General features: G+C 37.4%; 2 protein-coding genes and 1 non-coding gene across 4 annotated transcripts; 1 reads left to right on the plus strand and 2 right to left on the minus strand.

Annotated features, from left to right (window-relative positions):
* Positions 1 to 2059: 2059 nt before the first annotated feature.
* TRNAY-GUA lies at positions 2060 to 2145 on the minus strand. The gene is given in 2 exon segments: positions 2060 to 2095; positions 2109 to 2145. It is a non-coding gene; the product is annotated as a tRNA-Tyr (tRNA).
* A 1270-nt stretch (positions 2146 to 3415) lies between these two features.
* LOC122060245 (protease 2) lies at positions 3416 to 11873 on the minus strand. Of its 2 annotated transcripts, XM_042623440.1 has the most exons (11): positions 11351 to 11872; positions 11074 to 11252; positions 10766 to 10988; positions 10502 to 10643; positions 10207 to 10404; positions 9813 to 9944; positions 9326 to 9454; positions 8019 to 8437; positions 7579 to 7795; positions 6120 to 6310; positions 3416 to 4226 (listed from the first exon to the last, which is right to left on the minus strand). In XM_042623440.1, exons 1-11 carry the CDS (start codon positions 11731 to 11733, stop codon positions 4049 to 4051), a joined length of 2391 nt encoding a protein of 796 aa, XP_042479374.1. In that variant the 5' UTR covers positions 11734 to 11872; the 3' UTR covers positions 3416 to 4048. The 2 variants fall into 2 exon arrangements, with proteins under 2 accessions (XP_042479374.1, XP_042479375.1); XM_042623441.1 differs by lacking the exon at positions 6120 to 6310 and having other exon boundaries at positions 11351 to 11873.
* Positions 11874 to 15984: 4111 nt separating this feature from the next.
* On the plus strand, positions 15985 to 24621 carry LOC122058717 (allantoate deiminase 2). Its single transcript, XM_042621384.1, has 12 exons — positions 15985 to 16563; positions 17144 to 17238; positions 19152 to 19255; positions 19327 to 19411; positions 19547 to 19663; positions 21600 to 21709; positions 21798 to 21903; positions 22009 to 22095; positions 23441 to 23683; positions 23873 to 23998; positions 24074 to 24235; positions 24310 to 24621. The coding sequence occupies exons 1-12, from the start codon at positions 16422 to 16424 to the stop codon at positions 24433 to 24435; spliced, it is 1503 nt and encodes a 500-aa protein (XP_042477318.1). The 5' UTR covers positions 15985 to 16421; the 3' UTR covers positions 24436 to 24621.
* Positions 24622 to 25364: the final 743 nt, after the last annotated feature.

The following is a 25364-nucleotide window of genomic DNA, read 5'->3' on the forward strand; positions in this document are numbered from 1 at the left end:
GGGGGGTGTGGTGGTGGTACAGTAATCATACTAAGAGATTTGATAAATATGGGATGTCTCCTTGAATAGTTGGTGCATATCATATCTCGTAGAAGAATAGTCAAAAGAAAACTTAGTTGATTTGGGATACTGCTTACTCATGTTTCTTATAGTTCATTTATTTGTACCATTGGACGGAATTTTGAGCTGGTAACATTCGGCCATTTGGTTTATTTAGTTGGTGTGACTGTTCGTAGTTGCTTGCTTAGAGTCACTTGTATACTTCAAAATACTTAATTTTGCATTCTAGATCGGACTCTAGCCTGCTGCTAATGATTTTAGTAACATAGCAATTTCACAAGATCAATTGAACTCCTAGATTGATCCAAGTATTTGAGATTTTTTTGTTAAACCTTCCAGTGTAACTCAGGCAGGTTCTGTTTGATGAACATCCAAGTGTTGATTGAGTAGTAATGCAGTTCAGGGTTCTAGAAAAAATCTAGAGCCAAAAATACTGTTGACGGTCCAAGATCGAGTTGAATTGATAGAACTATGATGGGACCATTACAGAAGAATGGTTAGAGAGCTTGAGATATATCGCAGTACAGGAAGGTTAGGTCTAAGTTTAAAATCTGGAATTACTCTAATAGGCCACAAAAACCCAGATTTGCAAGTAGAAATTCAGTTTCTGAAGATATATAACCAGAACTAGAAACCCATATATAGAGGGAGACAAGAAGTAGAAGAAATCAGACAAGGAAAGTAGAGGAACTCGAAGAAGATACCAGAATAAGAAGAACAGAAAAGAAGAGGGGAATGATCACACATGATCTCAGAGATAAACTCAAAGGCTTGCCATGGTAAGGAAGAAGGGGGGAACAAGCACACTTGGGGAGAGCAGTACAACAGAGAGTTGTATGTTGCGTTCGGGAGCTATAGGAAAGAGAAGAATGGAGATCCCCATATGTGCACAACTCAACAGCATCAAAACTTTGTGGAAAACAGTATAAAATGGATTTCTTATTGGTTTTTGAGTTTGAAGTAGGTTGGCTAAAGAAACAAACAGAACAAGGTTTTGGGGGTTCATTGTTGTTTTCAGTGAAGTGTGATGGAGAAGTAGATGGATATGCTGTAAACAGAAAACAGAAAAAGAAAATAGGAGTGAAGTCTTATCCAACAGAGACTAGGATCGACTGATTCAAGTAAACTTTGCTGAAAATCTAAGGTAAAATCCAGATTATGTCTTGTGACTAGAACAATATAAATTCTGACATGAAACCTCAAGTGACCAGTTACAAAAGGTAAAGGAAGCTTCTAATCAATTGCCTGATGTCTCATCCAAATTATAAACTATTTGAACTCAAAATGCTTCAAACTGAAACAGAGAAAACAGAAAACTGCTCACAAGACACTGTATTGTGGCACTAATCTATAATCTTCATTCTTTTGTTGCTTCTTAAGTTCTAATCGGGGATTCTTCTCCAGCATCTTCTAATATTCTTGATCCCATCTCTATGATACCAGTTCTTTTCAGAGTTCAAGGAGCGAATGTGATGATGGACAGGGCAAACTGCAAAGGCACGACTTTGTCCAATATGTATCAGGCCTGATTGGATGGTTTCAAAAGAGGACAAGAAGAGAAGGAATTCCTTGAATAATACTGAAGTATCTAACATGGGCTGTTGCCCCTGTTGTGGACTAACATATGCTATCCTTATTTCTTTAAAATAGGGGAAAAATAAAGTTGTATGGTCGTGTGGCTCCTACATCCAAATATATTGGTGCACAAAATTATCACCCTCCCCAATGTGAAATAAAAAACCCCATTCATGTTAATACCCTTATGAGTGCTCTCATTGGTCCCATGCTAGTGCAAGGCCCACCCGAGTAGGCAACAATCTCTAGCCCAATAAATAATCATTCTATCTCAAACTGTATGTAAACAGTAATTCAAAAGCATAGAGCTTTTTCTTGCGAACGGATCAAGTTCACGTACAAGAATGTTTTTGAACACTCTATTAAAAAAATTAAATAAATAATTTATTAAAAACAAAAAATTATGTTTAATGGGAAAAAAATTTCCGACCTGCCGGATTCGAACCAGCGACCTAAGGATTATCTGCTACAAACTACAGTCCTCCGCTCTACCAACTGAGCTAAGGTCGGTGTTATAATGATGGGATGTAAAAAAATTAAATTACATCAAAAAGCACCGTCAAACTGAAATCCAACCCATCATCCTCTTGAACAACACTAGGAAGTAGCGCATAAGCTCTTGATTTGCCAACAGAAGAAATTACTCTACAAATTCCATCTTCTCTAAAGTACAAGTAGTTGTCCTCATAACTTGTAAATAAGATGGGGATGTCAAGATGGATGAATGATGAAACTAGAAACATTAATATACAAAGTAAAACTAATTTTGGAGTAGCATTGATGGATGGTGGGTTACAACATTTGAAATTGCATTGACATGCGTTGCAAACCTTTTGAATGCTCCAAAGGAAAAGGGTGGCTTGATTTAGATTGAAGGAGTCAAAAGAGTAGGGTAAATCTTAAAATGATTTTAGCAGAAGTGATGAGGAAAGACATGCATAGCTTTTAAGACTTTTATAACAAGTATGACTTTGAATCTAGTTGAGTGAAGAAAAAAGATCCATGTAACCAACCCATTTAGTTAGTATAAGACTAAGTTGAGTTGAGTTTAAGTCTTGAGTCTTCTTCAGTTCAATCTCTTGCATTATCTTTTTGACATAAAATATGGGATCCCAATCATATTTTATTAAATTCTAATGAATCATATTTTATATTATCCTGCCCCATTGGGAGGATCAAACCTAATTCTGTTTCAGTCAATCAATTACCTAGTAAAATCAGTATCCCTTGTACAGTTTGCATTCTCTGTGGGGAGAGTAAGGTGGGATCATTGCTGTCTCATATTTATTAAGGCCAGGTTCTGTTTCAGTGAAATTCTACTTCAAACCCAATCCGTAGCCAAACTTGGCATTCCTGGTTGACACAGGAAGTTTGAGTTTTAGCTTAATAGCCAATACCCACAGGTGCACTGCTGCCTATCATTGATTACGGTGAACCTCAAATCATGCCAGTTATTTACCTTTTCAAAAGAGGCAATTAGATCAGTGTTAAAGCCATTTAAGATAGAACAGGACATTACCTACTGCTTTCAAAAGAGGACAATAGATCTTTGGCATTTTTGAAAAAAGTGGCGATCCACGAGACTCAAACCCAGGCATATTTGCCTTGGCAGCCCAAACTTTTTACCATTGCTCTGGGCAGAAGACTGGGGAACCTCAGGTGATGAACAACGAACGGTGCATTAATCCTGTAGGCTCTAATGCTAATCAGTGACAAAATAAAAGGATGAAAAATTACATGACAGGGATGATTAAAGATACAGAGAATAAAACAAATAGACTACCCAATAAAGCATCTCAAGAAATTTTGTTTTTCACTTTCATCAAGAAGGGGGAAAAAAATCAATAAGAATGACGAGCATCAGAATTCCACAGCTTTGCTGGACTGTAACCAAAATGACTTCCCTGCCTAACTTTTCTAGATTCAAGATTTTAGGGCCCTTTCACAACATAGATTGCAAAAAAAGTAATTTTATGATAAACAATTAGCTGTGGGGATATGCACAAGTAGTAAGCTTCCTCTAGAGAGAGAGAGAGAGAGAGAGGGAATAAACAAAGTATAAAGCACCCACATAATATAAGCTGACTCATCATCCTGCCATTTTAAGTTCCCCTCACTGTCCCATTAGTTTGCCAAATGAGCCACTAAGAATGGCTAGATAGCTCCTCCCTGAGCCAAAAACAGATCCCTTATCTGGCCAGCACCTGATCAATATCGAAAATAGACCATATCCAGCAATAAGATTTCACTCCTGTCCAACCACTGAATATTTGGTTCTCTTGAGCGGTGGGGTCGTGATCTACCCAAATGGAAGCATTTAACAGATGCATCTCCACCATTTGAGACTGGGCAAGCATCAACAAATTCAATTGGTATGCTTGGAATTTTAGGTAGTTGGAACTCTGGGCATAGACTAGGTTTCTACCATCTTGACAAGAAAAGCAGTCTCAAGTGCTGATTCCTTGCACTGCAAATACCTGTTTTCCTCCACTATATCTGTTGTTAAATTCAGCAGAATTGGGCGTTTAGGGTCATAAATAGCACATTGGCGGACCCGTGCAACCCATTTTGCAGCTTCCCAGACACCAAACCTGAAATATCAAATCAAAGTTAAAACTGCTAATTCAAAGCAATATCTTGGCTCATCATGAAAATTTCAGCAGCAGCTTACGATTTCAGAAGAAAAAGGTAAATAAGTATTAAGAATAAGAGATGAGAGAATGAAGTCCAACACATTCTATATGTCAACTGTGGAGAAAAGCAAAAAAAAAAGGGGGGGGGGGGAGATCTCCAGACCTAAATGTCACTGTTGCAGGTGAAGTTCAACGCTTTACAATCAGCCACATGACAATGCATGGGTGTGTATCTGATGGAGGACCCCTGCATCCATCTCATCAACAAAATTCCAGCTTCAAATGCATAACTGGCTGAAAATTACAAAGATGTCATTCCCCTTTTGTGGAAACTTAGTAATTCTTTGAAACCTCAGATTGAAGTGTTCACTTACGTCCACTTTCCTCATTATTTTTGGGTTGAAGGTTTACCAGTAAGAAGGGAATCGTAATCCTCTATGATTTGGATACACCTATGTGCACCTCCAATTAATTGTTGAACTTCATCTATTTTGAAAGAAAAGTTCTACAACTCAAAATACAATGGCAGTCCAATACATGCTGACCATATACTTGAGATGGCAAATGTATCCAAAGGGTTATATATATACATCCATGTTGCTCACATAAAGCTTCCTGCCCTACAAAACCTAGACAGACAGCTGTTGTAGAAAACTTTTTGATGCAATCAGGAATTAAGAAAGCATAAAATTATTCACTAATTCTTCCAAAAATTAGATTGGTTTTTTAAGCTCCAATCACGTAAATCCAAGCTGTACAAGAGTTGTATGAGTAAACGAATACAAAAAGTAGGAAAAAATCAAGTGATTTTACCAAAAACTTAATGCTTTTGGCAAACCCTTGGCAGTGTCGAAACTTGCGAAACTCCCAGCTCTTGATCAAAACCAAGTACCAAAACTTGAGAACCCTGTTGAAACCTGGTACAAACCAGTTTCGACCTTTGGTTTCATCTCAGACAAGGTTGAAACTGAGTTGTCTTGATCGAAACTGCCTAAAAACCATGAGCCCACCTGCCCCTTCTCCATATATTCATTCACTTTCAGCCCAAAAAGAGATACCCAAGTGGCCAAAAAGACAATCAAAGAATTAAAAGGTCAAGGTAGAAGCAGCGGTTTACTGGTTGAAAATATAAGCTGAAAAGCCCAACACATAGTGGGTCAACCAACAGTTGGGATGGGCCATGTGCTCAAATGAGGCATAACATGCACGCTGTAGCACTTTATCCATTTTTAATTTAAAGAAGAAATTATAAGAATCTCCTCCAAAATATATCCATAACCAAGGAGTGTTAAGTTGTAAGGAAACCAATTTTCCAGAGTATTGCCCACCTCAACACATGACTGTTGTTTCTATATAAAACCTACGATTTTCCCAGCAAATAATGTGTCTCACACCCATATTAGAGTGCTTGTGTAAATGCCATTGTTGAGACGCTAAAACATTCATCACCCTTAGCTTCTCAAGCCAAGACCTAAAACATAAGAGGGACTTCCAATAACCATGCTGGATAGATTTTACCTTCCCCCACCCTAGGCCTGATGTTCAAGTGATGAGAATGTAATTATTCCTTCCACCAGAAATATACAGAGAGATGAAAATATGAATGGATATATATTAGTTAATTTTAAACTTCTAAATAGCCAAAAGAAGAAGAAAAAAAAATAATTTGCCCTCAATTTGCTGCACCACGAATTCATGGTCTTTTGGCAACTGGGACATGAGGTGGCTGTATTCCCTTTTACAATTTTCTTAGATATAGTTCATTCAAACTATAAATTGGCTCATACAAAAAATAAATAAATAAAATATAGCCACATTGAACTATTTAGCCATCAATCTTCTAAATAGTACCTTGTATTAAAAGATGAAGTGACCAAGACAGCTGGGTAAAGAACATCCTTCTGAATGTTATCATAGGGGGAGTATTTCCGAATAGCCTGAAAATCTTCAATATCTCCAGGATAGCCAAACTCTTCATACTCAACAGGTGTAAGTGGTAAAATGGGATAGAGGAGAGTGTTAGTGACATCTAAAAAGGGAACCTGCAATGGAGAAAAAATTTATTTTATTGGAAAAGACTGGAGGCAACTTTAAGCATTCAAGAAAATTTTGACTTCACCATGCCAAAATTCAATTATTTTTTGACTAACAGAACTTCCATTTATTATCTTTTCAGATTTCATTAGACTATGATCAGGACTCTCCAAAGCTGACTACAATATGAGTTTCAATGCTTTAACAATTATTTTTCGACTAATAGAACTTCCCATTATTATTTTTGCACACAAACCTCAAGGTTTGAGATTTCGGTTTCGACCAGGGTTGAAACTGAAATACTCGGGTTTCTATAGAAACTCTGCATGTTGACCATTCGGTGGTCAAATGGCCATATTTTAACCAGAAACTTCAGGAAAACCCTAATTAAACATTTCTAATCAACCATGTTGCAACCTTTAGATTGTAAAACAATGCACTCAAAATGGTAGTTTGGTTTCATACCCTACGTTGGTAGTGTATGTCATAATCTGATTTATACTTTTTTTCTCAAATATAGCATATTCTACACATAACACACAAAATTCAATGAAAACAACTAAAATATGCCTTAGAAATGAAGAAAACCCATTTAATATTATACAATGTCAAAGTGCGACAAGTACAAGTATACAACCAACATTAAAATACCCCTGTGAAACCATTCAACTCTATGTTAGTACCACATAAAGTTCCGGGAAGGCTTTTCACTTGCTCAAATGTAGCAAATCGTCACTATAGATGCATTGAACTCCCCAACACTTTGTTCCACCAAGAAATGTAGGTGATTTGGCCAAAAATACCAGATTTGGGATTTTTTTGGAGTTTTTCTCCTCTAACAGGAAAAACCACTTGAAACCGAGATGAAACTGAACTTCTGATCCAAACAGTGCTTTATAAGTACTGTATTGTACCAAAACCGAGTCAAAACCGAAATTTTGGCATTTTTGAAACCTGCATTCATACTAAGTTGCACCCAGTTTCATTTCGAACTTGGTCGAAACCAAAATGGTTCAAGAAACACAGACACACACATTCATAATGAGTTGCACCCAGTTTAATTTCAACTGTTGTAGAAACCAAAATAGTTCATGAAATCTCGGTGGTTTCGATTGAGATTGAACTATCATACACACACACACGTACACACAATTTTTATAGATATATGAATATAAAATTTATTCTATAGATGGAACAATAAAAGAAGAGCTCAAGAGGCATATAAAATGAGATATTACTGACTAACTAAGAACCAAATTAATCATTCAGTGCCTACCTTCAAAACTGCTGCACGAAATAAATCTGGGCAAGAATTAATAGCTGAAGCAACAAGAAGACCCCCTGCACTATATCCCCAACCAGCAAGCTTGTTTTCTTGCACAATTTCTTCCTCAATTAGGAATTTAGCACAGGAAATATAATCATTAATAGAATTGAGCTTTTTAGTGCGTCTACCATCATGGTGCCATTTTTTTCCCCTACCTCCTCCACCCCTGATAATAGAAGACATTCAAATGGTTACGAACAACAATTAGGTATAAGTTTCAAATTCAGTGTTTGAGAATATTCCGTGATGTACAGGCAAGATAAAGAGTTATTACATAACTAATAATGTATTTCATTATAAAGTCAAACGGCATATAAGTTTTCAGATGAGCTACTCGGAGAATCTACACACCAAACTTGAAACTACAGAATAATTGATATCAAACGAACCTAACATCAGCATATGCAACCACCCAACCACGATCAAGAAGGCTTTTTAACTCGCTGCGCCACCGTTTGTCCAATAACTCGCCATAAGCTCCATGACCATGAAGTAACCCTGGATTCCCACCCTCTTGCTTGTTTTTTCGTGAGTATACTACAGTCAAAGGAACCACCGATCCATCATGTGAAGAGATGTCATAATATTCACAAGCATAGAACTCAGACAATTCGTTCCACGAACGATCATCTTCACAATTAACCTCGTTTGTGAGACCAAAACTTTTTAAGCTTGGTGATTTTTCAATGCTGCTACTAGAAGAAGCTGAACCATACAAAGTTCGAGTCCTTTCATGCAAAACATTTTGTTGTTGTACAATAATCCACTTTCCATCTGACAAACTATAATCCACCACAGCATCAGGCATCTGCCAAAAACATCCGTAGGGGTTAGTAACAGAAAAAAAACACAGATGATTCATCATATACAGACACGTGCAAAACTATAAAGTATAAGCTGTAAACGGTTACATTACCTTCATTTGTATTCAGAAATGAAAACAGACTACTCAAGCAAATGTTTTTGTACCATGTTGCTCAAGTATGCAATTTTTTTTACAGATCCATGATAATTTTCCCCTTGTCTAAAAAGTTGAGATAAATGTCGATGAAAACTAGATAATAGAACCAGTTAGATAGCGCCAATTGCATGGGTCAAACTATGAACAAACTGGTGAGAGGCAAAAGGCCAGTAACCTATTTCAAGGACCTAGGATGCCAAAATTGAAAATTACATAAATTTCATAACTAGTTCCTTTCTGTTTGAGATTCCCTTGCTTATACTCCCTGCTCTCAAAAGAGAATAGCCCATTTCTTTATGTCTTCCATAGAACGCACAGTTATTCATGATCAATGATTGTGTTGTATTTCGAAAGGTACACAACACCTAGTAAGTGGCCAAGATATCTCTACGATTTAAAATAAAAATCTTGAATAAATTTTGGGAGTCTTTTCAGGGTTGGATTGTTGATTGTCTTGAAACTAAGAGGTTTATATATGGAAATAGCTGCTTTGGATTATTCATATTAAGAGGTTTACGGGGGCCATAACTCTTTAAATGTCAGTAGATACCAGATAAATTTAATTTCCTGGAACCTAAACACCATTCCCTCTTTGCCAAACATAGACTATGTTCGTAAAAGAACTAACATAAACAGGTTTTCAATTTAACAATAAATCAGTGAATAGACATTATGTGACGAAGAAGTTCCAAAAGAGGAGTTTTCTTATTAAACCAGCATGAACAATTCACATACCACTGGTGAGGATATTGTAAATCGCATGGTTGAGGAGTAGTAGTCATAGTTCGGTCCAGGCGAAATCTGAGAAACATGTTTTGGAAGAGGAAGGAATTGTGGATTGAGCTCCTTCAGATGAATTGCTCCCTGCCAGAAAGAGAGAGACAATTAGGATAAATCTAACAGTGAATTAGGAATTGTGGTTCCATAATTCCATTTACATGCCTTGAAGGGTAATAACATGGATCTTGACAGTGCTAAGAAGAAACTGCAGGCAGATACAAGCAAAAAATTTGAAGATTCCTTGCTCACTACCACATGGCTATCAGTTATTCAAAATGAAACCATGAGCAACCGTAAGTGGGTTATCTGTTACAAATAAACACTTTCTTGCGGACTCAAGATTGTAACCATTATAGAATGTGATGACATACAGAGAGAATTAAAATAACCTAGAATGTTGAACACAAGGTCAAAAGCATATCATACAAAATACAAAGCTCACCTTCCCACTAGGCAATGGTAGATTAACTGAACAAATTCGGAAAATCCTGCCCTCCCTCAAAATGAGCACCAAGTGTGTGTCACTGAAATCAACATCCTCGACAACAAAATCTGGTTCATCAATAAATACACTCTGTATAAATAAGAAAAGTGATTATTAAGAGAAAGAGCAGATTAAGAGAAATCAAACGTTACAAAAGGACAATGAATTTAACGAACACCATTCCTAGGACTCACTGTGCAGGACTTGAACAAGAATATTCACACACACGCACACACACACACACACACACACACACAACACACACACACACACAAAAAAAAAAAAAAAAAAAAAAAAACGTGAACAAGAATGGCATGATAAAATATAGCTCTAGAAAATCAAATGAGCTAACCTCCCAAGATCTGGAACTAGATGTTTCAACAGGAGATCGGAGCAGATAATGGAAATCAACAGGTTGTCCATCTTTTGCGGCATCCGTAAACAGATAAAGGAATCCTCGATGATGTTCAACAATGCAGTGGGCTTGCGCTTCACACTCCCACACCAATGTCATGCCAGCCAAAGGATCAGCAGAATTTATCAAGAACACCTGTACAAATTAGGGAAAAAATGAATTAATGATAGTCTAAAATCACTAGCAGCATAGAAGGATTGCCAAAGGATAATCTCCCATGGAGTGATTCTACCTTGGAAGAATTGTCTGAGAATGTATTTACAGTCACGAACTGGAAATCCTTAGTGTGTCTAATATTAACATAAACATTCTCATCTGACTCTTCTGAAAGCAAAACATCACCTTCATTGGTTCCAAGCATGCTGCAGAAGATCCTAACAGAGAGTAACAAAAGAAAAGGTATCAGTAACAAGTATGTCCAAAGAAAGAAGAAAAAAAAAGCACTAAAGTTCTTACAAAAAGAAATACTATAGAGTAGACATGTGAATCTACCAACCGATAGGGCCTCTTATTGTTGTCAGTTACAGTGTAGAGTAAAACTTGCCCACCCTTTGTCCAAGCCAAGTTCGCAACCCGATCAGCTTGAGGCTTACTACATAGCGAACCAGAAGTTAAATCCCTTACGGATAACCGAAAGAAATCATTGTCCTTGTCATACATTGTGTATGCCAGAAAACGATGATTTGGGGACAATTCTGATAGTTCTTCAAAAGCATAACCTGCAACACCAACAAGAAACGACTACTAAATCAAACGGAACTTGTAGTTCAACAATGAATACACGCACAAAAAACTACGCAATACCTCCAAATCTCTCGGCTTCTTGATTGTAATCCAGTAGTTTTTGCTCAATTCGCTTCCCAGAAGTGTAATCAAAACCCGCAAAAGGAGACTTATACGAAATGAACTCTTCGTGTAAGGTCGCCGACCTCCGACACAGCACTGGATATTGCTTCCCTTCTTCGACACGCCTATAGTACAACCTGCGACGAGGAAGGCCAACCTTGACATGGTAAAAACAAGCTCAGGATCTGCAAGGGAAAAAGAAAAAAATCTCAAAAAGGGTTTGGGGTTTACAGACCAGGGGCCCCAGCGGACGGGTGGAGTGGAGAGGTCGATGGCCATTCGGCTGGCCATTTCGGATTGGAGCTTCCGCTGGATACGTTCTGAATCGGCCATGACAGCTTCGGTGTACTTCTCTTCTTGCTCCATACAGACATCCATGTGACGCATGGCGACCTTGTCGCTGAGGTTGGACATCCAGCTATAAGGGTCTTCCCATGTCTCGTCATGGATGGTGAACGATACAGGCTTCTGAGGTGGCTTCGGTGGTGTAGGCGGAGATGGAGGTGTTGATGGTTTTGGAGTTTTGACCTTGAAGTGAACCAGGCGGACATGAAAAGCGGCGGTTGAAAGAAGGCGTAAACGCCGCTGCTGAATGAAGATTGATTGCAGAGAGGTCATCTTGAGTGATCTGAGGGTTCGACTGACGAAGAACGGAAGAAGAGCTCGCACTCTGTCTTGCTTCTTTCCCAAAGGCCAAAACCTTTATCGAGCTGCAGAGTTGCAGAGATTTTACCCTTGGAGAAACAAAGATTGAAAACGATTCTGGGTTTAAGGCTGGCCTCAATGGTTAGTTTCATGGGCCTTACAGCCATTTTGAGATTCAAGCCCATATTTCAATGTGGCCCAGAAGAAATGGCCTATTTTGGGAATTTAAAAGGACCAATTGACCTTAAAAAATGGGTTTAATCCTTTTTGGGCTATGAGGGTTATTGTAATATAAAATACCTAATTCCTTTTTCATCAATGCATTTTTGCTCATCAAAGTCAATTATATGGTCTTAATTCTTTTAGGGCCAAGTTTTCCAAAGGTCATGGTGAATGGATGGCCCATTGCACCCCATACAAATTTTTTTTTTTTTTTTTTTGGGGTGGCCGGGGGTGGGGTGGTCAAATTGTCTCGTCGTTCAACTACGGTGAAGAAAAACTATGTTTTCTTGTAGGGAGAGGGATAGATATGCTAGCACAGTACCTAGGAATTTGGTATGCTAGGGAATAGTGGCCGTCAAATGAAAGATAAAAAATCTCATCCATTTGTAATTTTTATCGTACAAAATTTGCTCAATACTGCCGCTCCACGGTCTTCCTTCCCCTTTTCCTCACCAGCTCCGACTCCGGTAGCAGTTGCACTGTCTTTTTTTTTTTTTTTTTTTTTGGTTTTTTCTGTTACTCCCTCTCTCCCCTGAGCAGGTTGAGCTCAGTTCTCTTCTTCTTCTTCTTCTTCTTCTTTTTCTTCTTTTTTCTGGTTTTTACTGTTCCTCTCTCTCTCCCCCTCCCTCTGAGCTTTCTTCGACCTTGGCAGCGCCAGCGGCTACTGCAGTGGCTATGGTTCCTCTCTCTCTCCCCCTCCCTCTGAGATTTCTTCGACCTCGGCAGCGGCTGCGGTTCCTCTTTCTCTCCTCCTCCCTCTAAGCTTTCTTTGACCTCGGCAGCGGCTGCGGCTGCGGCAGATCCCCGTTCCTTTGGCCCTTTGGTGAGAGAAGCTAAAGAGAGAGAGAAAGAGCACCGAACAAGTCGGCAGCGGCAACGTTCGGTGTGAGTTTCAGCACCGAACAAGCCCAGGTTGAGCTCAGTTCTCATCTTCTTCTTCTTCTTCTTCTTTTTCTGGTTTTTGCTGTTCCTCTCTCTCTCCCCCTCCCTCTGAGCTTTCTTCGACCTAGGCAACGGCTGTGGCTGCAGCAGCGGTTGCGGTCCATCAACTGCGGCGATGCCAACTACTTTGCTTTCTCCGACTAGATCCGGTGAATGAATGATTTTTTCCGGCGAGGAGAGAAAGAGAGAGAGTAAAGGTATTGCAACTGTGCATTGAAAATTTGTTTATCTTCTCTCCATCCAACGGTTCAATTCATGTTGATCAAATCCTACAGTCAAAATGCCGCTAGCATTCCTAATTCCTAGGTACTACGCTAGCATACCTGTCCTTTTCCCTTTATTGTATATGTATATGAAGTTTTAGTACTTGTCCTATCAAAAACAATAAAATAAAAAAAGAGAAGTGTAACATATAAATTCTTTTAAGTAGGCATCTTTATTTTGTTAGTTATCTATTTTATTTTTTGGGAAGAAAGAACATTACCATGTGGGGAATGCAAGAGGGTAGCATTCTCTTTCCCTTTTGTAACCTTTGATTCTAAATTAGATATATTTACTCAAAAAAAAAAAGTTGTTCTAAACTAGATAATGTAATATATTTATGCTTCTCAATGCTTTAGTTTCCAACTGAAGACTTTCCCAAATTTTACAACAAAACAAACAAAGACAAGAGGAAACAGAGAATCTATGCTCTATGTATTCAATGACTTCAAGTCTATGCAAAAGCCAATTTTCTAGGGTTTTTTATATCAACCTCTCCTGTCGTTTTCCTAAATTACATAATCCCCCTGAAAATAAAAAAATTACATTTAAATTATTACTATCTTTTTAGCTATCCAAAATGTGCATTGGGTACCTTAGCTACAACTAGGCAGTTCTTGAATAGCTTTGCTTATTACTATTATGTGTTATCCACTACTATCTCTTATTTTTTTATTTTTTATTGATTTTTAGCCTCTAATGTACTAACAAGTTTTTTTTTTTTTTTTTTTTTTTTTTTTTTGTGGGTAAAGAATCTTTAGCTAAAAAATGGTAGAGCACTTGGGTAATACCCAGGGTATGGTGGTTCGTATCCACCTAGACTCTTTTGTTGGTTAGAATCAAATACTATTCTCAGTTAGGATTTATGAGTTAATAAATCTACTATTAGTGCTATAGGATTGCTGGTTTTAACCCCTGTTTCAAATCCCAATCCCAGATTTTTTCTATTCTTAAATCTAATTTCTGATCTGTTGTTACTTAAGCTGGAATTGTTTGTCTTCTTTTTGGAAATTGATCTTAATTCAAGTATAATTCTTCTGAAACTTGAGATCATTAAGTCCAGATTACTGTTTATTTCTTACTTTTTAATCCTGGTCACTTCTACTTCACTTCTAATTCTGCTCACAACTATGGCTTGCAAATGTAAAGACTTTATTTACTATTTCAAAAGCACATGCTTGATTTGGAAAATCCATGCTTCATAACCAGTTTCCAAGGCCAATATGGGAGGAAATTCAGTATCTTTAGCATCTTCAAGTAATCAGAGTTTCTTTGGGTTGCCAAGGCAAAAATGAAGATCAATGCTGAAATTATTTTCGTTGCACATTTTTTATTTGCTACTCTTTGAGAGTTGAGTGGTTAAACAACTTGGTCCTTGCTGAGAAGAGCTCTATCAGCCCCAAAAACTTGATTTTTGTAGTAATGAAGCCCAATCACTGATGCTAAAGGTTACCAAGCCTGCTTTCCTACTATCATCCAAAATATAATTAAAGAGTCTTGGTGGATTCGAACCACCATACCTTGGGTATTATCCCAGGTGCTCTACCATTTTGAGCTAAAGACTCCTTACTTACAAAAAAAAAAAAATGTTAGTACATTATAGTAGCAAGGAAATAATCATAAAATAGCACCATGTTGCAATGGCTTACATTCAACACCACACTACAAAAGCCACCCTGCAAGCCAAGTAAGAAAATAGCTCACCATGCCAGAACTTTATCCAAAGTCTTCACTGGGGCCAAATAACTCGCCTCTCCGGAGGGTAAACTTTTCTCTATAACAATTAATCAATACTTGGCTGTAGTTACTCCAACCATCATCAACCATACCAAATCATACACAGTGGTTCTATTGTACAGGTGCCACTATTAGTGAAGCAGGGTAATGCATGACCAGAATTTCAAAGATTAAATTTATTTTTTAAGCACCATCGAATTAGGCAGCCTCCAATAATTGAAAGAGTAAAGAAAGAAATAGAGGAAACTAACAACTATAGGCCTCCATATCAATAAGATTTCCCTGTTAATTGACTAGATCATTCATTAGAACCATATGCAAGAAAAAAAAAATCATTTTTTGGATGAAAGCTTGAATTTTTAAAATAAATTTTCCGAATGATATTGAATATTCAATATACCATTGGAAGAATGGCTTTAGCTTTCATCAACAAATCTGGATTTCCAACAAACATAAAAAAAAGAGGACGAAAGAATAGAGTATAAAAATAAATATAAACAAATAGAACAGAGCAAGAAAAGAAGGATGGAGAACTACTGAACTAACGAAGAATAAGAGGAGAGGAGAGGAGAGGAGAGTGTCGTGAAAGTTTAGGTTTTACCTGAAGCTCTAATTTAATCAATAACAGAGAAATTCAACCCAAATATTAGAGAGAAAAATTAAAACCCAAATCCTAACAAGGCCCAATCGGTTAGGGTTTACCTGCCACCGATTTGATTCAAACCATAACAAAGAGTGGCTTCGATTCACTCAATCGGTTAGGTTTACCTGCCAGAGAGGAGAGCTTTACCTCATAGACTGAAAAAAAAATTCTCCCTGGAAAAGTCGAACTTCGACTAAGATTCAATCAACAAGGTAAGTTGAAGGAAAAAAAAAAAGCCATGACATTAACAAAAGAAAAATAAAAGGGTTAAAAAAGGAGAGGGAATAACAGAAAAATCTACCTAAGAATAAAAAAATACCAGATAAAAATGAAGGGGTTGTTCTTTATACTTTTGCAGAGAGCTTCATATGAGGAGGAGACATAGCAGCTCGCAGAGAGTGAACAAGAAACATTGATACAGTAGCTCGCCGTTAGGTGAAAGATAGAGTTAGGGCAGAGAGGGAGAGATTCGTAACAAAGAGAGAGGAAGTTGAGAGAGCAAGGAGCTGGGAGTGAAGGAGAGGGTTAGGGCAGAACAATTCAAAACGGAGAAGGAGAGTCGATCGAGAGAGAGAGAGAGAGAGAGAGAGAAGAGGAGAGAGGGAAACTTTCATACCTTTTATTTCAAATTGATCTGAACCGAATCGATTTCCTCTGCTATGATTTGATTTAAGTTGGAGGACGAATCTAGACCATTTATTTCGTTTTGTACACACGGGTATTGCACACAATCACAAGATGAGAATCTCAAGAGGGTTTTTATCCATCCAGTTGTCTTCGTTGAAGGCCTTTTAAGCTCTGCGTCTCCGACTCGATTCTCTTTCTCTGGTCTATCGAGTTTCTGGTTCTTGCAGATATGGCTTCTCATCTCGGGAAGGCTGATGACTCCATGAGCTGGAATTCGAAAACTGTAATCACCTTTGGAGTTTCTTTGGTTCTTTCTTGGTTTCTCGTGTTCTCTCTGATTTCAGCCACCTGTCTTGCTTATTCGTTCGCAGGTAAAATGAGTTGTAATTTAAGGTTTCCTGGATTCTTTACTGCTGTTCTTAGTTGAGTTGGAAGCTCAATGGAGTTTCTGTTCCTTGTCTATTATAATTATCTGAAAAGATTTGATTTTTTGGTTTTCTTTTATGCTACTTGTCTTGGTTTTTTGAATTTCTATATTTTTATAGTTTTTTTTTTTCGAGGACATATTATTTAACTGATCGTGCAATGGAGTTGCGATCTAACTTCTGAGCGTATAACTAATTTGGCTCTGTTTTCTGAATTTCTGTTGTTTCTTATTGTTTAGGAGTTAATGGCTTATTGCTCTGTAGAGTATATTTATTTTGTAACTCGGTTTCTTACAATTTCGAGATATCATGGTCAATCCGATTTACATATTCTACTAAATTATGTTCAATTCTGTACCTTCCAGCCTTTTTGGTTTGGGATTTACACCTTAAATCGTAATATGGCAGTAAAAATGAAGTTTACATTTTATATATATATATATATATATATTTACCTTTTGTTCATTTATCCACGGATTTTTATTTATGTAATCCTTACATACTTGGTTGAATTTGTAATGAACAGGTACATGGGTGGGTAATCCTGACAGCGGCAGAAGTGATTTGTATCCAGAAATTCTTCGGGACGAAGCAGTGGCCAGGCTTAATGAGCTTGGGAAGGTACTGAAACAAGTTTCACTATTCACACGGTTCCCTTCAATTAATTGTTGATGAGATGGATATCTTGACAATCAATTGAATTTTGTATCAAAGTCAGAATCTATTGGATACCTATTTCCTCATCTGAAATTAAGAAAGCACTACATTATTACATGGTGATTATTTATTGATTTATGTTTTGTTGGGGCTGTAGAGCTTGGGCAGGAGGGGAGGAGGAAGATGAGACTTGAACCCAGGCCTCAGGAATGAGACCGTGTACGCTTTACTAGTACAATGCACACACATAATCTATATAATTGCTACATTGAGTAGACCCTTTACAGCTTATCCACCTCAGCTTATTCTTGATGCCAAATGCCAATCCTTATCTATTAATTAATCTGATCCAATGACATAGTTTACCTTGCATATCAGACAGAAGTGCTTCACCCCCCCCCCTTTTTCCCAAATGACATACCAAGTTGGTCAGATTTTTGGCAGGGACCTTGCTAATGTTAATTCCAGAAAGTAAAATCACAACCTAGTAGGCATGGAGTTATGGAAACTTTAACCCAAAAAACATTCAAATGGAGTATAGCCTAGAGAGAAAATTAGCTGTTAAGTTTGTAGTTGTACATTTGTACTTTGTCGAGGAATGGAGCAATTTTTGGATGGAACATCAGAATTCTAAAGGGACTCAAAGCACCTATTGTTTTGGTTGATGAGATAATTGTAGGGATTAATGCCAAGTTGAAGTCATGGAGATCAACATTGGAATTGGAAGGTTTGAAGATAAGTAGAACGAAGACAAAGTGTATGGTGTGTATCTTTAGGAGTGGAATTAAAGAAATTTTTCTTTGGAAGTGTGTGCTAAGTGAAGGCTCCGCATTTTCCTCATTTTCTCTCTCTTTCCCCTGAACTGACCTATCTCTTTTCTCTCTATCCTACAACATTGTATCTCTCTCTCTCTCTCTCTCTCTCTCTCTCTCTCTCTCTCGTCTTTTCGAATTGAAATCTGTGCTCTCTCTTCTTTCGTTCTATCAACCCCGATTTCTCACCATCATAGGCTTCTGAAATCAGCAAACCAGCAAGCTCTTTAGCCTCTGTTTATCAGGAAATAATTCAGATCTGGGCCTGTGGAGCTTCTGATATGATCTCTGATTCCTAATTGGAATCTGGGATTTTTTTTGGCTTCATCAGTCATCTTTCCTTTTTTCTTATGAGCCATTTAATTTCCTTTAATTATCTATTCCCTCAAAAGAAAGTGGGGACAGGGGTGTTTACCCTTGCCATATAAACTGAAGCTTGTGAATTTGGAAATGGAATATCACTTAGGTGATCTAAACACATATAAAAGCTCATTTAGGGGTAACTTGCAGAAGTCTGCTTGTTGCAATTTATTTTGCCTGTATTAGCAGAGAGAGAAGAAAAGTCAAAAAGCAGGAATAGAAGATATGGCATCAAGGCAAGCAGGCCAAAAGAAAGTGTAACCTTCATGGTATGAGCAAAAAAAAGGCTGCTAATATAAGTACAATCAGTTGGGTATGCAGAATGTTGGCCTTGATGGCCCTTTATTCAAGACCAGCGCTTGATTTACCTGAACTTTTCTGGTTGTTACTGTCAATTGGAAATATGGGTTCTGTCAATTTTTCTATAATTGTATCCCATACTTTGTCTGTTGATTGATTACGCTTAGGACAAGTATCATTATATAGCTGGTCAAACAAAGAAGTATCTGGCTTCATGGTTCTGATTTAGAGGCTAGTCATTACAAGTATCATATGCAAAGATTGTTCCCTACTGCAGAACTTCTCAAAAAAATTGCTCCATTTTTTCCCTCTTGATGTCTGTTATGTATTGTGAAGGATCTGACTTTCTTTGTGCGTTAAATTGAGACCATTATCGTATGAAAATATTAATATTAATTTTAATAGGTGAGTGACGCTGATGGTTATCTTGAGAGGACATTCTTAAGTCCTGCCTCCATAAGAGCTGGCAAACTGATTCAGAGCTGGATGGAGGATGCCGGTTTGAGAACGTTAGTTTCCTACCACTCCCATTTCTTGCAGAGAATTATGGAAATTTGACTGATTTGATGATGATCTCCAGATGGATGGATCAGATGGGGAATATTCATGGAAGAACTGATGGGATGAATGCAAGTGCGGAGGCTCTATTAGTTGGTTCTCATTTGGTGATGCCTTCAACTTATTTTTGTTGCCTTATAAAACAATTCTAAGCTTAAAAGGGAAAAAGGGCCACATTGATTTGGGTATGGTACCTAAGTTGCATAATCTGATTATTAATATGTGTTTCAATTTTCAATCAGGATACTGTTATTGATGCTGGAATTTACGATGGTTCGTTGGGAATAGTTTGTGCACTGTCTGCATTGAAGGTTTTGAAGACCACTGGGAACATAGAAAAACTGAAGAGACCAGTGGAGGTCAGTCTTGGTTTTTGATATTTCTAACATCTAAAAATAGAAAGGGTATTCTGCTACTTTGATGCTAATAAGCCTAATATATCATATATGACATTAAACCTTGAATTTGCTCGATTGATTCATTACAATTCTTATGCTCTCTCATATATATTCCTCTTGATTTTGTTGAGAGTTTATAACAACAACAACTCAGCCTTATATGTTTATGATATATGGAACTTAACATGAGTATGAATTGCAAGCGTTTGTACAACTTGTCTTTGAAGAAATCAGCTGGCATCACCAATGAGGCTTCCCATCCATTACGAGGATTGAGTATGATGCCATTTTTATACATGCTGAGCATATTAAAACACTGATATGCCTTTGGACATTATTTTTATTTAACATTGGGAAATTTAAGATCTTTCTAACACGGTGGTGACTGATGAACTTCATGAACTAAAACAACAGTTGATGAACTAAGTGGAATTTCATTGAAGAAGTGAAACCTTTTCCCATTGACAGGCATGCTGATGAGGTTTGGTAGGCTGAAGTAAACCAACACTAACAAACATGCAGAAAACATGATAATCCAAAACACGGCAGAAACTTTGACTAAATTGTACTCCTAATTGATGTACCTGATGAAGATGAAAATAAGATATGCTGGAGAACCCATGGGGCATTTAAGTGGTAAAAATTTCAAAGGAAGTTAACAGTTGGATGATGAGAAATTGACATGGGCAGAAATTAGTAAGTCACAAAACGGCAAAATCACAAGTAGAGAAAACTGATATAACTCACTAACCAGCCAGCAGGTGAACATAAGTTTTATGTTGAGTGGAATAGGGATGGAGGAGAGTAAAATAGTTTAATATCTGCCCAAACTGATGGATAGATTCTTAGAATCTCTCGGCTGAAGTTTTAACTAGGTTGCTGTCGAACATGATATAATGGACATCATAAGTTCATAACAGTGTTTGAAAAACTGACAGATATGAAAGAATTCATAACAGTAGTGTTAAGAAGTTAAATAAGAACAAAGAAGAAGATAAGAACTCACCTAGGGATGCCATGGTAAGAGTTTTGAGTGCTGGAATACTTTCTGGAACAGAGTATGGCTGTAAAAAAACACAACAGAGAAGGGTGAAAAGAAAAAGACATGACCAATAGGTATCACCATCTATGGCCTGTAGTTGGGCATCACCACCCTCCCTCCAAGGCTTCACCACCTTGGTTGTCATTTGCTTCACCACAAGGGCTGTGACCGATTCACCATATTGCTCACACTCACATAGAGCATAGATTTCTCAAAACATCAAATCTTCAGGCTAGTGTGCCCTTTTTCTTGTTATTTATAATAGTAACCAATGAACTGATTACAAGAATAGAAACTCTCCTTGCTACTTAGCTTCCAAACAAACACTGAAGAGGAATCCTTCTAGAAAGGATCCTTAACTATTACAATGAAATAGAAAGCAGATAAAATAGAAACTAGGATGGAATCCATCTAGAGGATCTATTGCTATTACACGCAAAATAGGAAGTAACAAAATTAGAAACTTCTACTTAATATCTATCTTAACCACTAAGTAACGTATTACATGGAATTAGAAACCAATAAAGTAGATACTAGCTAGATCCTGTTGGGCTTTAAATCCTTAATATTTGGGCTTATAGAGGCCCATTATAATAGAAAACTCAAATTTACTTAGCCTATGACCCATATAACCCACTGGGGACTTAAATTTGGGCCTAACTTATTGAAAACTATGGGTTCAGCTTGTCACAACAAACTGAACCAAACCCAAATTCGAACATTCTTCTCTTTCACGGGGTGTGATTGCGTCACATGCCTATTAAATTTGTCACATGGCCGGATCCTATGTCATGCCCCTTCATAATAAATTGTAGTTGTTGAGCTGATTGGTCTACCTTCTTATGTAACTTACAGGTGATTGCATTCAGTGATGAGGAGGGTGTCAGGTTTCAGACAACCTTTTTAGGAAGCGGTGCTATAGCTGGTATTTTACCGGCTTCAGTGCTGTGGATAACTGACAAGAGGTTTACTTCAATAACTTACTAATGTGTATCTTTCCATGATAAATTTATTTTTCTTACTCAATATATTTGATGAATGAGCCACATTCAGTGGTATAACAGTCCACGATGTTCTCAAGGAGAACTCTATTGAAGTTACTGAAGAAAGCTTTTTACAGCTCAAGTATGACCCAGAGTCAGTCTGGGGTTACATTGAGGTACTTTTGGCTGATTGTGTCTATGTTTTGGCCATTACTAAATTGAAATACTTTCTACGTAAAATTTAGAACTCTTAGCTTGAGTGTCTCTCTTTCATGGCACAGGTACATATTGAACAAGGCCCTGTCCTAGAGTCGCTTGGTCTTCCCCTTGCGGTGGTGCAAGGTATAGCTGGACAGACACGTATAAAGGTATCCGACAGATCCTCCATCTTGTCCTAATTTTTTTTCCTATATTTATCTAAAAGAGGAGCTAGATCGAAACTGATTTTTAGTTACATACTTCCATTGGAAGATAACATCTTATTAGAACTTGTGGTTAAAATGGCTATATGGCACCTTACTGTCAGATGCATATGATTTTCAACGCTTCTAATACGATAATGACACAGGCACCGGAGGTTCCTTTGATATCAGCAGTTTAAAAGTTGCCACCCATTTTGGTACCCATATATGATGATACAAATGATACCATTCAGTTGGTGAAAATATTGTTTTTCTTTACTTTAAATTACTATTTCTATATGTTACCCTTAAAATTGTGGAAATATCAGTTTGGTTCCTGGCCATTGCTCCGTCAACACAAGAGTTCGTCACGAAGATGGCTAAAGCAGCTGTAAAGTAGTCATTTTAGTATTACAGCAAGTATTCCTAATCCACCTTTGTTGGCTGAGGGCTTCATGTGTAACTCAGTTTCTGGCACATCCATGGCATTGGCCATGTGTTTCCATCTCTGTCCTTGCTATGTCTCTTATATTGACTTCCCAATACTCCCACAGATACTGATACATTAATCCATGGGAGGACTTGAAATAATTTTGTGGAAGCACATGCAAATGCTCATTTTTTTCTTCTTCAAAAATTAACAAATTGAGAAAATAAGAGAAAATTAATGCACTCAGCTTTCTGGAAGAGGAAAAAAATATTTCAACTTTAGTGAATATGAGCTCCCTATTTATAATGATTCACTTTGCTACCTCCCCTAGGAGAGTTTTTTTATTTTTTTATTTTTTTTATTTTAGAAAAAGTTTCAAGAGCTTTAGAAGTTAGAGTACAGGGAGGGGAAGAGCCAGGTTCTATCTTGGGAGGGGGGGTTCATATGCGTGCATGCATCATAGATATACATATACCACCTTGTTATAACTCACTACCACCAATACATAAGGTGGATCCACTGTAAAATCATATCTCTACGGTGTATTTTTGGGATCCAAATATAGAGCATTTTTAGAAGGCTCTCACTTTCCACGTGTATCATGTTAAAGAGGACTAAATCCATTGTCTTACAAGGTGGTTTTTAACTTTTGGTATGGGTCAGAATCAATCATCAGAATGTTCCACATGGCACCATGGTGCTCAGATATCATTTACATTTCCACATCACCAGTTACTCATGAAGTAAGTTTCATCCCAAAAGCATTTCTCTTGTGGATTACAAAGCTGTGAGAACTGATTGAACTATCAACTTTTAAACAAAATGGTGACCAGCTGAAACTACCATGCAGAATAAATAAGTTTACACTTGATCATTTTACAGGTAACAGTGAGTGGAGTGCAGGGGCATGCTGGAACAGTCCCAATGTCTATGCGCCGAGATCCAATGGCTGCCGCTGCTGAACTAATTGGATTGTTGGAAAGTCTTTGTAAAGATCCTGAGAGCTACTTGTCTTATGATGGCCATTGTAATGGCTTCGCAGCAGATTCTCTTGCAGGATCACTCGTCTGTACAGTTGGAGAGATATCTAGCTGGCCAAGTGCAAGTAATGTCATTCCAGGCCAGGTAATGGCATGATCCTTGTTATTCTTCTCTTTGTCCCATATTTTTTAGTTTCATTTTCTCTACTAGATCAAGTGTGGAACTTCTTTGTCTTTTCTTGTTATGCATCTTCATTTTCTTCTTCTCCATCATTTCCCCCTTCTTGTGCCATTATGACCATATTAGAATGGAATTTGAAATTTCTTTTTACAGGTAAACTTCACCATAGATTTACGTGCAATGGAAGACATGGAACGTGAAGCTATTATCATTGAATTATCCAATCGAATGTACCATATTTGTGACAGACGTTCTGTAGCTTGCGACATTGATCGTAAGGTCTGAGAGTTCCATCCCCTTTAGAACGTTTGGTGTTGTCTCGGTTGATCAACTTACCTGGTTTTTCCATTTCAGCATGATGCAGGAGCAGTTGTATGTGATCCTGGTCTAAGTTCAAAAATGAAGTCTTCTGCTTACTCTGCCCTGAAAAAGATGGTAGGTGAGGTTCAAGATGAAGTACCTGTTCTGATGAGTGGAGCAGGGCATGATGCAATGGCCATGTCTCATTTAACCGAGGTTCGTTTTCAGGTCTCCTCTGTCATTTAAGTGAAATTTGTCATGGTTTACTTGTGCTATTATTGTAATTTCAGGTTAGCATGCTATTTGTTCGTTGTCGTGGAGGCATTAGTCACTCCCCTGAAGAGCATGTTTTGGATGATGATATTTGGGCTGCAGGTTTGGCAGTCCTGGAGTTTCTTGACCAACATGTAACTTAACAAGTTGTATATGTGGTGATGGATCCAATTTTCTATCATATCTCTTAGTATCTTTCTGTTGTACATGTAAAACTGATTGATGGATATGAAGTATCCCTACGTAGTGTAACTTATTTCTGTCTTCGCGGATCACCATCTTATAATGTGATGATTATGATGAACTAATGGAATGCCGTTTTGTGTCTCCGTATGGTTTGAAGTGAGTAAACTGAAGTGATATATCTGTGGAAAATAAAATGAAAAACTTTTGGGCACCATAAAAGGTAGGGGGTAAAAGAATTCCATTAACAGTAAACTTTACCATTGGCTACGTTCAATCATTCATTTCATTTTTCTGTAGGCTTAACTTTCAGGACCAAAGGAATGTTCTTATTGTGTTTTACAACTAAAGAGCTTATATTTTTATTTTCATCATATTTGAGTCATGAACTTCCAATAATTTTTATATGTATTTATTTATCAAACTCATGTTTGTGAGGCATATGCTTCACGCTGTGAGGTTCTTAATGGCCTCAACATTTTGATGAGTGAAGCAGTGTGCTTCACACCTTAGCATGTTTGCAAATAGCCACAATTTTATCCTCTAAATGATGGTGCTTAATGTTGAATGGTTTCTTCAAAACCTTGTTCTTTGTGACAGATAAAATAGTCAACGAAAATCTGCTTTATGATGGTGCATTTCTTCAATTGCATGATAGCTGTTGCCAATCATTTTGCTTCTTGTTCACATGTTGCATTAAAATCATTTTAACCTACTTCTAAACTTCTAATATAGATTCTATTTGAAATTTGAAATCATTATATCCTGTCCCGCGTCCTGATATCCTCATGCAAAGAATGAACTTCATGCAGTGAACTCAAGGCTTAAGCATTAGCCCTTCAGGATAACAGAGTTTTTTTTTTTTTTTTTTTTTTTTTTTTTTTTTTTT

The sequence above is a fragment of the Macadamia integrifolia genome, chromosome 13, assembly GCF_013358625.1.
Source record: "Macadamia integrifolia cultivar HAES 741 chromosome 13, SCU_Mint_v3, whole genome shotgun sequence".
NCBI classification, from domain to species: Eukaryota; Viridiplantae; Streptophyta; class Magnoliopsida; order Proteales; family Proteaceae; genus Macadamia; species Macadamia integrifolia.